This window comes from Elephantulus edwardii, unplaced genomic scaffold (assembly GCF_000299155.1).
Source record: "Elephantulus edwardii isolate Elephantulus edwardi_28Jun2011 unplaced genomic scaffold, EleEdw1.0 scaffold00074, whole genome shotgun sequence".
NCBI classification, from domain to species: Eukaryota; Metazoa; Chordata; class Mammalia; order Macroscelidea; family Macroscelididae; genus Elephantulus; species Elephantulus edwardii.
This window is the reverse complement of record NW_006399824.1, coordinates 4,692,302-4,708,054: the sequence shown is the minus strand read 5'-3', so window position 1 is coordinate 4,708,054 and position 15,753 is coordinate 4,692,302. Positions and strand designations below refer to the sequence as shown.

The 15,753-nt window shown below is 37.8% G+C and overlaps 1 protein-coding gene across 2 annotated transcripts in view; it reads left to right on the top strand.

Moving 5' to 3' along the window:
- LOC102872028 (vacuolar protein sorting-associated protein 26A-like) overlaps nt 1–15,753 on the top strand; it is a 59,224-nt gene that overhangs the window by 16,312 nt on the left and 27,159 nt on the right. For both annotated transcript variants that reach the window (XM_006889000.1, XM_006888999.1), the window contains exons 3-4: nt 12,957–13,032; nt 14,377–14,533. In XM_006889000.1, coding sequence (XP_006889062.1) covers nt 12,957–13,032; nt 14,377–14,533 — 233 coding nt within the window. The remainder of the gene's footprint in view (nt 1–12,956; nt 13,033–14,376; nt 14,534–15,753) is intronic.

The window sequence follows — 15,753 nt, the reverse complement described above, 5'->3', positions numbered from 1 at the left end:
TGTGAGATGGCACATAACAACAACAACATCAATTTCCTTATTGCTGAATAGTTAAATAGTTAAATAGTTTCTATTTTCCACACTGCTGCTTCTATAGTATATGTGATGTAGTTCTTCTGTACGGATATTTTCTATAAAAAAAATATTTCTGGACGTGAGTTGTTGGCCCCAAAACTATGAATATTTTAAGACTCTTGAAGTAATTTATGTGAGTAAATTACTTTCTGAAGTGTTTGCATGATCACCAATAGTGCCTTGTTTAACCCTTACTCTAACTGTAGTATGCAAAAAAGTTTTGTTGTAGTATGCAAAAAAGTTTTGTATTAATTTGTTTCTTTGGTTACTAGATAGGTTGATTTTACAGATTCTCTTTTATTACTTGGATTATATTTAGATGCTTTGCCAAATTACCTGTTGGCCTCATTCATGTATCATCCAAAACAAAATTAAAAAAAAAACAACCCACACAACATTATCGTGCTTTAGGTGACAAGGTCACAAAGGAAAAAAAATTGCCTGTTTGGTGGTTTGTTCATGGTGTTTCTCCACATTGGTTGCTTTCCCCAGCAGCGTAGCAGCACTCTCTCCATTGCCACCCTGGGTTCCCCATTTCCTTTCTTGTGAATTTCTACTCCTTCCTACCTTCTCATCTTTACTTTCAGGGAGAATGTTGTCCTTTTTAAAAACAATTTCTTTGTGATCAAAGTGAAAGTTTAAAAAACAAATTATTCATTCAACCATTTATAAACATTTTCTTCTAGAACATTAATTTTAGTACTCAACATATGATTGCACTTTGCCATTTTCCTCTCTATGATTTTAATTTTCAACAATTTTTCTATACCTTGCTCTCTTTTTCCTTCTTTGCGATACTAGGTAAATTCTCTCTCTATTGGATTTGCCTTTCCCTGCACCCATTTTAATATTTATCTATTACCTGTTTATTAATCTTTGCTCCCCTTTTCTTTCCCATTTCTGGTACCTATCTAACAAGGAATTTTTTTTTATGTATTAGCCTTTCTTTAGTTTTTATAATAGTATTCTTTTTTAAAAAAAGTATTATTTTTTGTGCGTGTACCGACAAATCGGATCTGACTGTTACAGCAGGAGATTGATGATGACCCTCCTTCTCCAGCAGAGCATCTGGTGGATTTGAACCATGTACCTCTGGGATTGCAGTGCAGCTTCTTGCCACTAGGCCACCAGAGCTCCCCTAGTTTTTATAGTAGTGTTCTTGTACCTTATATATCTGTCCTTTTATGACTAACTTATTTAACTCTGAGTAATACCTTTGGAGGCAAAGATGATGAAGCTTCGCCTCACATACTTAGGACATGCTGTTAGGAGAGGCTGTTCTTGAGAAGGACATGATGCTTGATGGTCAGTGGAGGGAAGACTCTCAGTTAGGTCGATTGACACACTGACTACCACTTTGAGCTCTAGTGTGTCAGGAAGTGTGATGATGGCACAGGAGAGGACATGTTTCAGATCTGTTATTTATGGGGACACTATGCATTGTCCTCCACTCGCTGGCATCTAACAACAACAGCAATGCTCTCTTGATGGTTCCTTATTATACAGTGAGTATCAGTCCTTTTGATCTTATATAATTGATTATTCAAGGTACATGCTCCTTTCAAGTGTTGCTGTTTATTTTATGGGCCTGTCTATTGTTTGGTTGAAAAGTGGTCTTTGGAATGGCTGCAGTTGCAGGTCAGTAGAGTATTTTAGAGCCGTAATCATGGGTGTGAAACAAATTTACTAGTTTTCAATTCTATTCCCTTAATCTTTGTTTAAAAAAGATTAAACAGGAGGAGGAGAAGATGAAAAAAGATGAACTATAATTATCTTTATTTAAATAATTGATTATTTGTTGTTGAGAATATACACAAGCAAAACAGTACAGTAGTTCAAGTTTCTGTGAATGCATTTCCATGACATTGATTATATCCTTCAAGTTTGTGTCACCATTTTTATTTTATTTTTATTATTAAATTTTATTAATTTTAATGAACATTTTCAGAGATTTTGGGTTTTCATTCATTCATTGTTGCACTGTTTTCTCTACCCTCCTCCCCAGTTTGTTCTTCTTTTTCCCCCCCCTTGAAAGTCTGTTTTAATTGTCCAATTGCCACAGTTGGTTTTGGTAAGAGGAATGTTGTAAATGTGGATACATTACCACTATTCCTCCTCCGTGCCACGATATAGTGTTATTAGCATGAGCAGTTATAAATCCATTGCCGTCCTTACTCTAACTTAATTCTCTTTTCTTAAATTTAAATTTGTTATTAATTTCAGTAATTTACAGAGGCTTTGGATTTCCATTCATTTATTGTTGCATATTTGTCCCCTCCCTAGGCTCCCCCCCCCCCCGCTCCCCAGAACACTACCCTCTTGGGAAAGTAAAAGAAAAATTCTTTCACTGTTTTACAAACCCTCCCCCAGGTCCACTCCACCATGCAGCCATCGCTCTAGACTCCTATCATGTCAGAAATACCTAATCACATATCTCTTCCAAACAGTTCTCTCCCTCCTCTGTTTCAGTGCAGTATACATTATTGAACCCATCTTACTCAGTCTCTCTCCAACCCCAAGGTCAGTCCTCTTTTACAACAGTGGCACCATGCAATATTTGTCCTTTTGTGACTGTGATATTTCACTCAGCATAATGTTCTCCAGAGTCAACCATTTTGAATAATATTGCATGAGTTCCTTGTTTTTCAATGCAGCATATACCACAGCTTCTCTGTCCATTCGTTTGTTGATGGGCACTTAGGTTGTTTCCAACTCCTTGCTATTGTGAACAAAGCCGCAATAAACATGGATGTGCATATATTTGCTTGGATGTCAGTTATGGTCTCTTTGGGGTATATTCCCAGTAGTGGAATTGCTGGGTCAAATGGTATCTCTATTTGCAACTTTCTGAGAAAGCGCCATACCACTTTCCACAGGGGTTGCACCATTTTACACTCCCACCAGCAGTGAATCAGGGTTCCAGTTTCTCCACAACCTCGCCAGCATTTGTTGCTTGCTGTTCTGTTATATTTTACTATTTTGACTGGGGTGAGATGATATCTCATAGTTGTTTTTGTGTCACCATTTTTACCTACCTTTTCCAAACGACCATGGGAGAAAGATGGGCTGTCTCCTCTCATGTGATTTACTGCCTCTGAAAATCCACTAGAATATTAGCTATGGTCAGATCCATCTTGACAGTATATAACAACATCATTTAAGATTTAAATATACTTGATGTATTTTAATAAATTTGTAAATATTATCATCAAAGCACCAGTGGTCCCATATTTGACTAGCAGAAACTTATTTTCTGTATCAGTTTTGATTGCTGAATAACAGACCACCACAAACTTAGCAATATAAAACAATACAAATTTATTATCTCACAATCCCTTTGTCAGGAGTCCTATTTGTATTAGCTGGGTCACTAGGCTGAAATCAGGGTCTTTGTAGACTGTGCTGTAATCTTATTTGAGGTTCAGGGCCCTCTTCCAAAATCACTCATTTTGGACAGAAATAATTTTCTTGCTCATGGTTGGCTGTGGACTGTTGTCAGAGAGGCTGTCCTCAGATCCTCAACACGTGGACCTTTTCTTCTCCTACAGCACATCATTTCTCTGATACTTCATTTTGTTTAAAAAAGGCTTTCTGATTGTATACCATGAAATTTACACTATTAGAAGTGTGCATTCTGGTTTATTTATGAGATTGTACAAACATCACAACTAATTTCAGAACATTTTTTCATCACATCTCACAAATTGCTTGTGTATTTTTGAAACCATCATATTTTTAGCTCTCCTTCCTAGTTATGCTAAAAATTGCTTTTTTGTCATTAACATTTTCATTTTTGCCAACTTTTTTATTAGCTTTCAAATTTTGAGCTTTTTAAATGGTTAACAACACACCAGTTTTTGAATATTAGTAGTAAACTGAACTTTTTATTTCAAACTATTTTCAGGTTAATTTTTAAAGTTCTTATTTGTTTGCAGTTTTATTTTACATTCTGACTTTGTCTTCCAATCAAAAATACTAATGAAGAGTGGAGAGTGAAAATTTACTTGTAACTGAAGAGAATCTATCCTTTAATTTTTGTTCTTCCCAGATAGCAATTTCAAGAAATTTTTTCTTCAGCATTGCTTACTTTCTCATGTGAAAACATCATTTTTTTTTGTCAAATTGTATAGATACTGCGATTGGTACAGGACAGAGCAGAATTTAGAGCTGTTATGCATAGGGTCGCTATGAATTGCAGGTTACTCAATGGCACATAACAACAACAAATATGTATTGGGGAGCCCTAGTAGCCTAGTGCATTGTCAGGGACCCCACCCAAATACTGAAGAGAAATGGTTGATGTCAGTTTGAAGACTAAAGTGTGCCTGATTCAGGCCAGGGTCTTTACAGTCAGTTTGTGTGCATATGAGAGCTGGAAAGTGAATAAGGATGATAGAAGAATTGATGCCTTTGAGTTGTGGTATTGGAGAAGAATACTGAATACAGCCCAAAGGAAAACAGATATGTCTTGGAGAAGGTGCAATCTCAGTGCTCCTTGGAGGCAAGAATGATGAAGCTTCACTTCATATACTTTGTACATATTCCTAGAAGAGGCTATTCCTTAGAAAGGGATATCATGCTTGGAGAGGTGGAGGGTCAGTGAAGTAGAGGAAGATCTTAAACAAGATGGATTGGCACAGTGGCTACAGCAGTGGGCTCAAGTTGTGTCAGAGATGATGAGGATGGGGCAGGGTAGTTCACAGGGTTGGTATGAGTTGTACTCGATTTGAAGGAACTAACAACAATAACAGTGGCCCAGTTGTGAGTACCTGTGTTGCCAACCAAAGCACATGTTTTGAATCTACCAGCTGCAATCTCCTCTTGTGTGATTTACTGCCTTTGAAAACCCACTGGAGGGTCAGTTATGAATCAATTCTGACTTGAACATAGTAACAGATATGTATTAGCTACTATGACAGCAAGCAGAGAATAATAGAAACTTTTGTTGGATCTCTGTAATAAGGTTGTTGTTGTTATGTACCATAGAGTCACCTGTGACTCATAGTACCCTATGTGTGACCAAATGTACAAGAGCCCTAAACCCTTCTCTATCCTGTGCCAATCTCACTGTCTCTGACACACCTATCCCCATTACCCCAGACAGTGAATTAATCTATGTCATTGAGGTCTTCCTCTCCTGCGCTGTCCATCCACCCTCCCAATTATGACATCACTCTGCAAGGACTGGTCCCTCCTTGTAACATGTCCAAAGTATGTCAGACAAAGCTTCAGAATCCTTGCTTCCAAGGAGCAGCCTGGTTTAACCCTCTCTAGGAAGAACCTGTTTGTTTTCTTAGCAGTCCATGGTATATTCAATACTCTTTTCCAGGACCACAGCTCAAAGGCAACAATTCTCCTCCTATCCTCCCTAGTCATTGTTCAGCTTTCTGATGCCTAGCAAATGATTGTAAAGACCATGGCCTTTAGCAGACGCACCTTAGTCTCCAGAATGATATCGTTGCTCTTTAGTGCTTTTGAGAGGTCTCAAACAGCAGACTTGCCCATCTCAGTGCGTCTTTTAATTTCCTGGCTGCTGGTGCAAAGACTGTTGATTGTGGAGCGAAGCAAACCAAAGCTGTGAACAATCTCAATCTCTTCACCTTCTATCATGATGATGCCAATTAGCCCTCTGATGAGAATCATTGTTTTCTTGATATTGAGCTTCAATATTGAAGTCTGCAGTCCTTGACTTTCTGCAGCAAGCGTTTCATATCCTCCTCAGTTAGGTGAGGAAAACCAGAGTTGCTTTCACAGTTAAAAAAGTCATTTCAACCATTATTGTAGAATGAGTGTGAGAATCCAAAGGGGAGGAGAGGTTGGAAGCTGGAGATGGGCATGGTGGGAGAATGGAGGGTAATCATAGGGTCACACAATTTGATGGAAGGGGTGAAAGAAATGAAGAAGATCTGGTGTGAAAAACAATGTATTCAGAATCTGTAAATAAACCAGTATAAAATACAATTTAAAAAAAAAGTCATTTCTGGATGTGTCTTGAAATACAATATTGTGAGTGACAGGATAATATCCATTCATATACAAAGAAGTCCAGTGAATACCACTATCATTCGTATATATGCACCAACAACCAGAGCCAAAGAAGAGGAAATAGAAGATTTCTACCAACTTTTGCTGTCAGAGATTGATCAAACATTCAGTCAAGATGCATTAATAATAACGGGTGACTGGAATGCAAAAGATAGGAACAGAGAAGAAGGATCAGTAGTTGGAAAACATAGACTTGGTGACAGAAATGAAGCTGGAGATAGCATGATAGAATTTTGCACAATTAGCAATTTATTCATTGCAAATACATTTTATGAGACACATAAACACAGGTTATACACATGGATATCGACTAATGGTATACATAGAAATCAGATTTATTACATCTGTGGAAAAACTGCTAGAGAAGCTCTGTAAGGTAAAGAGTAATTAATGCAATTCAGATCCACCAGCTGCTCAGCGGGAGGGAGATGGGCCATCTCCTCCCTTGTAATTACATTGCCTATGAAAGCCTGCTGTGAGTTTGTTCTGACTTGATGGTACACAGCAACAACAACAATTAATAGAGTCAGTAATTGATTCAAAGTGTTATTATAGAAGTCAGTTTTTACAATTTACTGTTTCATTTCTAAAAGCATTTATTGTTTTACTTCGGAGAGGAGCTGACTCATGATAAATTAAAAACCTTGAGTGGTGATACTAGTGCCAAGCTTTTTACAGTAAACTCTGCATCCATTACCTTTATCATTACATTTACAAAGGAGAGTAAAGGCGTATATGCTCAGTCTGAGCTTAGAAAAGTTTATGGTATAGTTATTTCAACAAGAAATGCAGAAGATCGGAGCTCTGGTGGCCTTGTGGCAATGAGCTGCACTGCAGTCCCGAAGGTGTGTAGTTCGAGTCCACCAGATGCTCCACTGGAGAAGGATAGGCAGGCTCCTCCTGTGCCAGTCATATCTAACTTGATGGCACACAACAACAACAACAAATAAAATAAAGTCTCACTAAAGTTTCTTAAAAAAATGCAGAAGATCATTAAAAAGGTTGGAGAGGAAGAAAAGACCAAGGTGGATGTCAGATGAGACTCTGAATATTGCATTAGAGCGCCGAGAAGCCAAAGCTAAAGGAAGACATCAAAGAAATTAAAGAGCTGAACAGAAAATTTTAAAGAGCAGCTTGGGATGACAAATCAAGATACTCTAATCAAATGTGCAAAGAGCTAGAGGCAGAAAATCAAAAGGGCGGAACTCGCTCAGCATTTCTTAAGCTGAGGGAATTGACAAAAAAATTCAAGCCATGAGTGGCAATACTTAAGGATACTTTGGGCAGAGTGTTAAATGATCAAAGAAACATTAAAAGAAGATGGAGGGAGTATACACAGTCACTGTACCAGAAGGAATTGGCTGACATAGAAGAATGTCATGAAATAATGTATGAGCAAGAGCCTGTGGTGATGGAGGAAGTTCAAGTTGCTCTGAAAGAATTGGCAAAAAACAAGGCTCTAGGAGTTGACAGCATACCCATTGACATATTTCAACAAACAGATGCTGTCCTGGATGTGCTAAGTTGTGCCAAGAAATCTGGAGGACAGCCAGCTGGTCAATTGACTGGAAGAGATTGATATTTGTTCCCATTTCAAAGAAAGGTGATCCTGCAGAGTATGGAAATTATCGAACAATATCATTATTATCACATTTAAGCAAGATTCTGCTGAAAATTACCCAAAACCAAATGGAGCAACATGTCAGCAGAGAACTGCCAGATGTGCAGGCTGAGTTTAGAATAGGTCATGGTTGTTGTTGTTGTTGTTTAATGCCGTCGAGTCGTAGACGACTCATAGCGACCCTATGAACGAACAGCCTGAGCACTGTTTGTACATAGAGTTTCCAGAGGCAAGCCATTTTGGAAGTAGATGCCGCTCCTGCTTCCAGGTTTGATTTAGTCGGGAAGCTCCAGCCAACACTGTCCACCATGGGTGCCCATTACCACGATTGGCACATCACTGTCACAGGCTTCAGCATTACAGCAACGCACAGACCAGTGCTATACCACCTAGAAGAATGTTTGACAGGAAGACAATTTGAACCTGCAGCCCTCGGGCCCTTTGGGCTTAAGGCCGCCTCCTGGTTCAAACCCTAGGCCCAGGCTGGCTAACCTCACTCCAGGGACAGAGCAAACCTGCACGTCAAACACATTCCCGGAAAAGCAGTCCACTCCAAAGCTTTCCACGATAACTGCACTCCCCACCACCACGCTCCTGCCTTCTGGCAAGGAGAGCTTCTCACGAGCCTGTGAAGGCGCCAGCCAAACCAGGAACAACATGGCCGCTTCCTTCCCAGCTTCCTTCGGCTTAAGGCCACCCCCTGGTTCAAACCCTAGGCCCAGGCTGGCTAACCTCACTCCAGGGACAGAGCAAACCTATAGCTAATGTTAGATGGATCTTGGCAGAAAGCAGAAGATACCAGAAGAATGTCTATCTGTGCTTCATTGACTATGCAAAGGCTTTTGACTGTGTGGATCACAACAAGCTGTGTCTGACTCTGAGAAGAATGGGAATCCCAGAACATTTGATTGTGCTTATGCAAAACCTATACTTGGACCAAGAGGCAGTCGTTAGAACAGAGCAAGGAGACACTACATGAATTCAAAATCAAGAAGGGGTTCCGTCAGGGATGTATTCTGTCTTGATACCTTTTCAATCTGTATGCAGAACAGATCATCAGAGACGCTGGTAGAAGATTCATCAACAACCTGCGTTATGAAGATGACACAACCCTGCTTGCTGAAACTGAGGAGGACCTGAAGCACTTGCTGTAGAATGTCAAGGACTTACAGCCTTCAATATGGATTAAAGCTCAACATCAAGAAAACTAAAATTCTCATCACTGGCCCAATTGGCAACATCAGTATGGATGGTGAAGAGATTGAGATAGTTAATAGTTTTAGTTTGCTTGGCTCCGTAGTCAACCTCCTGGTACCAGCAGCCAGGAAATCAAGAGACAAATTGCATTGCGAAAATCAGCTGTCAGGGACCTTTCCAGACTACTGAAGAGCAACGACGTCAGGCTGGAGACTAAAGTGTGTGTGATCTGGGCTATAGACTTCTCACTTCCTTGCTATGCATTGGAGAGCTGGAAAATGACTAGGGATGATAGAAAGAGAATTGATGCCTTTGAGCTCTCATGCTGGAGAAGAATGTTGAATATGCCATGGACTACTAGAACAAACAGGTTCATCCTAGAAAGGGCGAAGCTGGACTCCTTGAAGGCAAGGATTCTGAAGCTTCATCTGACATACTTTGGGCATGTTGCAAGGAGGGAGGAATCTTTGGAGAGGGACGTCATGCTTGGGAGAGTGGAGGGATGGCACAGGAGAGGAAGACCCTCAATGAGATGGACTGATTTGGTGATTGGGGCAGTGGGAGTAGGTCTGTTGGAGACAGTGAGGTTGGCACAGGATACAGCAGGGTTTAGGGCTCTTATTCATAGGGTCACTATGAATCACAAGCGACTAGATGACACATAACAATAACAATCATCATTCAACATGAATATGGACTATGCTCTCTGACAGCACTTGGAAACTACTCTTGGATAACCAACTTATTCAGCAACAAAAAAAGAGTAAATATCTTGTTGCTTTACTAAAAAATGACACTATAAATGGCTTGTAGTCCAATGATGTTACATATTTGTCTTAAAACTTAATCTTGAAGAACTTTACTCCTTGAAGATCGCATTTATTTGAGAGATGAGATGAATGATCTTGGAAACAAGTTTGATAGTGCCAAGATTACTATATTTTTAATGCAAATAATACATGTTTTTAAGTACTTTTGCAAATTATGAAATCCCCCTTACTCTTTAGCTTCTTATAAGTGCTATGCATGTTGTTATAAAAATATGGTCTGTCTTACATGTATTCCATTTTCCTAAGTTCTTTTCTCATACTCTTTTCAATTTATCTGCATGTTCTCCAGTATCTCCATATACTTTGTTAGGTAAAGGAAAGATAATAACTTTACCCTGAAGAACCTAGTGAATCTTCTTAACCAAATCAGCATCAGCAACATTGGATGAACTTGGTCAATGTGTACTTTCTGGTAGGATAGCACTGAGAAAAACACAACCAAGCGACTGTGGTTTTCTTGCCAAAAATGTATAACGTGAGGCATGACTGAAACAGACACAGCCATCTCTAAACAGATAAACATTCTGAAAAGCCAGCTACTGAATAGAGATTTTTTTAAATGTACTGTTTATTATGTGCTTTATTTACACAAATAAGAGAATAGTTAATTGCCATCTGGTTTGCTTGTTTAATATGAGGTTCAGAACTAAAATGTAACTTGTTAGTGTATATGAGGCTTCTCCAACTGCTTTTCTTTTAAAAATGTTTTCTGACTTTGAAAGTATTATTTGCCCATTATGGGGGGAAAATCCCCAACAATCACCACAAACAAGCTTGAAAATTGCAGAACCTCTGAAGACGAAATCAGAAATTGCTCATAATCAAAAGTAAATGCTACTATGTTTACTTCCTGTAGTTTAACCAGGTTTGTATTTGTATACAGTTTTCTCCTACTTCCTTAATGTGAAAAATCATTCACATCATTAAAAATCATCCACATCATTAAAAATTTTTTCACGATTTTGAAACTTTTAATAATATTTCATTTAGATATATCACAGTTTATTTACTTCCCTGTCCTTACATGCTATTTTTGAAAGGAAGTAACTAACTTACTTTGTTATAGATATTGTTATGTGCTCTCCAGTTGGAACTGACTCATAGCTGACCCTCCAGCTGGTTTTCAGAGGCTGTAAATAGCATGAGAGGTTACTCGTCTCTCTTCTATAGGGCAGCTAATAGATTCGAACTGTTTATCTTTAGGTTGACAGAACAACTCCTACCCCTAATCCATCAGAGTTCCCTTGTTAGAGATATTGTTGTGGTTATAGTATTGTCCAGTCACCTGTGACTCATAGTGACCCTATGTACATCAGCTCTGAAGCCTGCCCTATCCTGAGCCAGTCTCACTGACTCCGACACTCCTAATCCCATTACCTCAGTTACTGTGTCAAGCCATCTCATCCCAGGTCTTCCTCTCCTGTGCTGTCCCTCCACCCTTCAGAGAATGATATCCTTCTCTAAAGACTGGTCACTCCTGGCCACATGCTCAAAGTATGTGAGATGTAGCTTCAGTGTATATATTTTACTAACAGAAGTAGCTGAACCTCTGTTTCATTGATCTTTTTTGTTTCTTTGTTTTTCTTTCATTCATTAATTGTTGCACATTTTCTTCTCCCTTTCCCTCCCCCAGATCACCCCACAGTGCACTCATTGTTCCAGATTTTTCTCATATATATAATTTATAATCCTATATTCCTTTTGGACAGTTCTTCTCTTCATCTGTTTTTATGTAGTGTTCATTGTCTATCCACTCTTTCCCCATTTCCTCCCCACCCTCCCCATGTGTACCCTATTTTATAACAATAATATTATGCAATATTTGCCCTTTTGTGACTGAGCTATTTCAGTTAATGTCCTCCAGGCTCCCTCATGTTGTGTAATGTTTCACTATTCCATTGTTTTTCAGTGCTGCATAGTATTTCATTGTGTGGATGTACCATAGTTTTTCTATCCATTCACTTGTTAATGGGGACTTGGGTTGCTTCCATCTCTTTGCTATTGTGAATAATACAACAATATACATGGATGTGCTTATATCTGTTTAGTTGTATCTCTAATAGTTTCTTTAGGATATATTCCCAATAGTGGAATTGGTTAGTCAAATGGCATTTCTATTTCCAACTTTTTGAGAAAGCACCAGACCACCTTCCATGGTGGTTATCCTGTTTCATTGATCCTTGAATTCTAGAATCTTTTGAGAATTTTTTTGAAAAACTTTTAAGAGTCCTGTTGCTCATATTTCTTTTAAGAGTAAACCTGGAAGGGTGATATTTTGTATGAAAACATATTCTGTATTAGGTAATCCTCAAATGTTTGGAATTTAAGATGTATACTCCCTCTGAAGTTTTTCAGACTAATAAATTACAGATTTAGTATTTCTATTTGGCAGCTCTATGAATGGAGAGATTTTGAGATTTTGCATTTTTCTTTAAAAGTACATAAGTCATACTCAGAATTTAACTGTTTAGTGATTCTGTTTTTAGAATAAGTGACAAACGTGGTAATGTGCATTGCTTTTCAGGCTCAAGTTTATGACCATTTTCTTGGTTATAAAAATTGAGTGTAATTTTTAGGTCAGTGTTTGGAATTAGTGATTACCTCATACTAAAATGCTACTATTGTTGTTGATTGCATTCAAGTAGAGCACGACTCATAGTGACCCTATGAACAAAAGGCCTGAAGCCGCTCTACAATTATTGACACTTACCAAATTTTATAGTTTCCAGAGGCATGTTTTTTAGGAGGTGGATGCCACTCCTGCTTCCAAACCTGTCATAATATGTTATTGTTTTTATGTGCCATTGAGTTGCCTGTGATATATAGTTACCCTGTATCCAGCAGCTCTGAATCCTTCCCTGTCATGAAATTATTTTTGAGCAGAAAACACATTTTATTGAGTCCTTTTCCCTTTTTTTAATATTCTGAAGATTCATTCGTAATGAAGAATATACTTTTAAGCATATGTGTGTAAACAATAGGCTTATTAATAATTGCATATGGATATTTTAGACCTTTCTAGTGCCCTAAGGTCATCCTGATGTATTTGGAAGTGTCTCAACTTCAGAAATGTATACTTAGATAGTTTATCCTGAAATACTTAATGTATTGTATTCATTTGGAAAGAATCTACTAGTAGACTCACTCAAAGAATTGTTAACATCTCTTATAATTTGATGCTTTGGCAGGTAAACCTAGCCTTCAAGCAACCTGGAAAGAGACTAGAGCACCAAGGAATCCGAATTGAATTTGTAGGTCAAATTGGTGAGTTTTAAATAAAATTTCTTTCTTTTGTTTTCCTTTGATAATGGATTATGAAAAAGGTTGGATTTGGCTCTTAATAAATTGAATTAGAATATAGCTTCTTTTTTTAATATTTAGCTTCTTAGATTTGTGAAAGGAATGGATTGCTTTTGCATAATGTAAGAGAGGCTTTATATAATAAATACATTAATTTTGTATTAGATGATGTTTGACTTTTTTTATCTTTGTTCATGGACTTAGTTACTAAAAAATGAAGGATGTTATATAAACTAGCAGTATTAAAAAATCATTTCAGTAAACAAAATGATTCATTAAGTTGCCACCTACCTGCATTTTTACCGCCTTACTCACAATTACTAGCTTTACCTTCCTCTTTCCCCTTCTGAATTAGTCATGCCATTTACCTTCCTGATCTAGAGTGTTCTGGTAGCCAGACTCACCTGTCAACAGAAAATTCTACATGGAAAGATGAAGTAGATTTCTTGCTACAGATCAGTTTGTTGTGTACAGTTTTGCACATGTTTCAGAGACCTTCTTTATTTCGCAGAGAGTTACACCATATATGAATCTTTTGGTACCATAAATTCAGAAAAGAGAAAAAAGTAGATCTTTTAAGCAGCCCAGAGTTGGGCTTTAATTTTCATTTTATAAATTTTACTGTACATTTTTTTCAGAATGTACAGTAAAGGTATCAGAATTGGAATTAGTGCATATTTATTTTTGTAAGTTTATTCTGGATGAGACTGTACCTGAAGATCATACTATGTCATGACATGCAGTTTGCTTTAGTCTTGTATAGATAGCAGGATGATCGGTGGGCACTCTGGTGTCATGGTTTGTAAGGAGCTGTGCTGTTAACCTTGAGACCATGCCTCTGTGGTTGTTTGAGTCTATCAGCGGCTAGGAGGGTGAAAGTTGGGCAATCTGTTCACTTGTGATTTATAGCCTTGGAAAACTTTCTGGAGAACAAGCTATCAGTTGGTTCTGACGTGATGGCAATGATGAATATCATCAAGATGATATGTCTGCTCAAACAAAAACAATTAATTTTTGCTTTGGGAGAAAGTTAAAATAATTGCTGGCAATATGTCAAATCAGCCTCCAACTAGGAGAATCTTAACTATATAAAAAATTATTTTTTAAAAAAAAGAATAGATATCTTCATTGTACAATAACACTTGAATTTTTTATGCCTAAGTGAAGGACACGGGAATTCATATAATAGTTAAATGTGTTAAAAACAAATCCAGCAAATTCTATTGGTAAAAAATTATGTAGAAGCATGAGTTTGTTGAAATGAGTATTAAATATCATTGCTCTTTTTTTCTTTTTACAATTTCTTAGAACTTTTCAACGACAAGAGTAATACTCACGAATTTGTAAACCTTGTGAAAGAACTGGCTTTGCCTGGAGAACTAACTCAGAGCAGAAGTTATGATTTTGAATTTATGCAAGTTGAAAAACCATATGAATCTTATATTGGTGCCAATGTCCGCTTAAGGTATGTGTGTATATTAAAAACTGTGAACAGAGTCAAAACCAGAAAGTAATGACTACTATTGAATGTCTAATTAGAATTCCCAGTTATAATTCTGAACTGGCAGATTTAAAATTTTTTAGAAGTAATTTTATTTATTCATTTTTAAAAATAGTATTTTAATGTGTTTTAGGTAAATTCTCATTTAACAATTTCTATTGAGGATGTCTTCTGTCAGGGACCTCTCCAAAGTGCTAAAGAGAAATGATATAAGTCTAGGGACTAAGGTGCATCTGATCCAGGGCATGGTCTTTGCAGTTACTTGCTATGTACCAGATAGCTGATCAGTGACTAAATATGACAGAAAAAGAATCAATGCCTTTGAGTTGTGATTCAGGAGAAGAGTATTGAATATACGGGTTGCTGAGAAAACTAACAAGTGTGTCCTGAAGAGTGAAACCAAGCTGGAGGCAAAGATTTTGAGACTCCATTTTACATACTTTGGGCATGTAGCCAGAAGGGACCAGTCTTTGGAGAAGGATATCATGCTTGGAAGAATGGAGGAACAGCACTGGAGAGGAAGACCTCAGATGAGATGGATTGACACAGTGACTGGAGTAATGAGGGTAGGTGTGTCATAAACAATGAGATTGACTCAGGATAGACCAGGGGTCAGAGCTATTGTACATAGGGGTCACTATGAGTTGTAGGTGACTCGGTGTAACATAACTACAACATATTCAGTGATGTTGGTTACATTTTTCATAATATATCCTCATTCTCATTCATTCAATTCTAGTTGTACTATTTCCACTAGTTTCCCTGCCTTTACCTTTTTTTCTTTATGACAGAGTAGGTTTTGGTCATCTGGCCTCATAGAGATGATTTTTTTAAAGGCTCTCATTGCTCATGAATGATGTTGTTATTAAAAGTCCTTGCCTCCAAGGAGCAACCTGGTTTCCCCATCTCAAGGATAGGCCTGTTTGTTGTCATGGCAGTACTCTTCAGCACCACAACTCAAAGGCATTGATTCTTCTTCTGTCAACCTTAGCCATTGTCCAGCTTTCTGATGCATAATAAGTAATTGCAAAGACAGTGGCCTGGATCAGGCTCACCTTAGTCACCAGACTGATACTGTTGTTCTTCAGGACTTTGGAGAGGTCTCTGATAGCATATTTACTCAGTGCAGTTTTTTCCCCCTTTTTCTGGAGTTTCACTATGTTTATTTTTTTTTTCATTGCTGC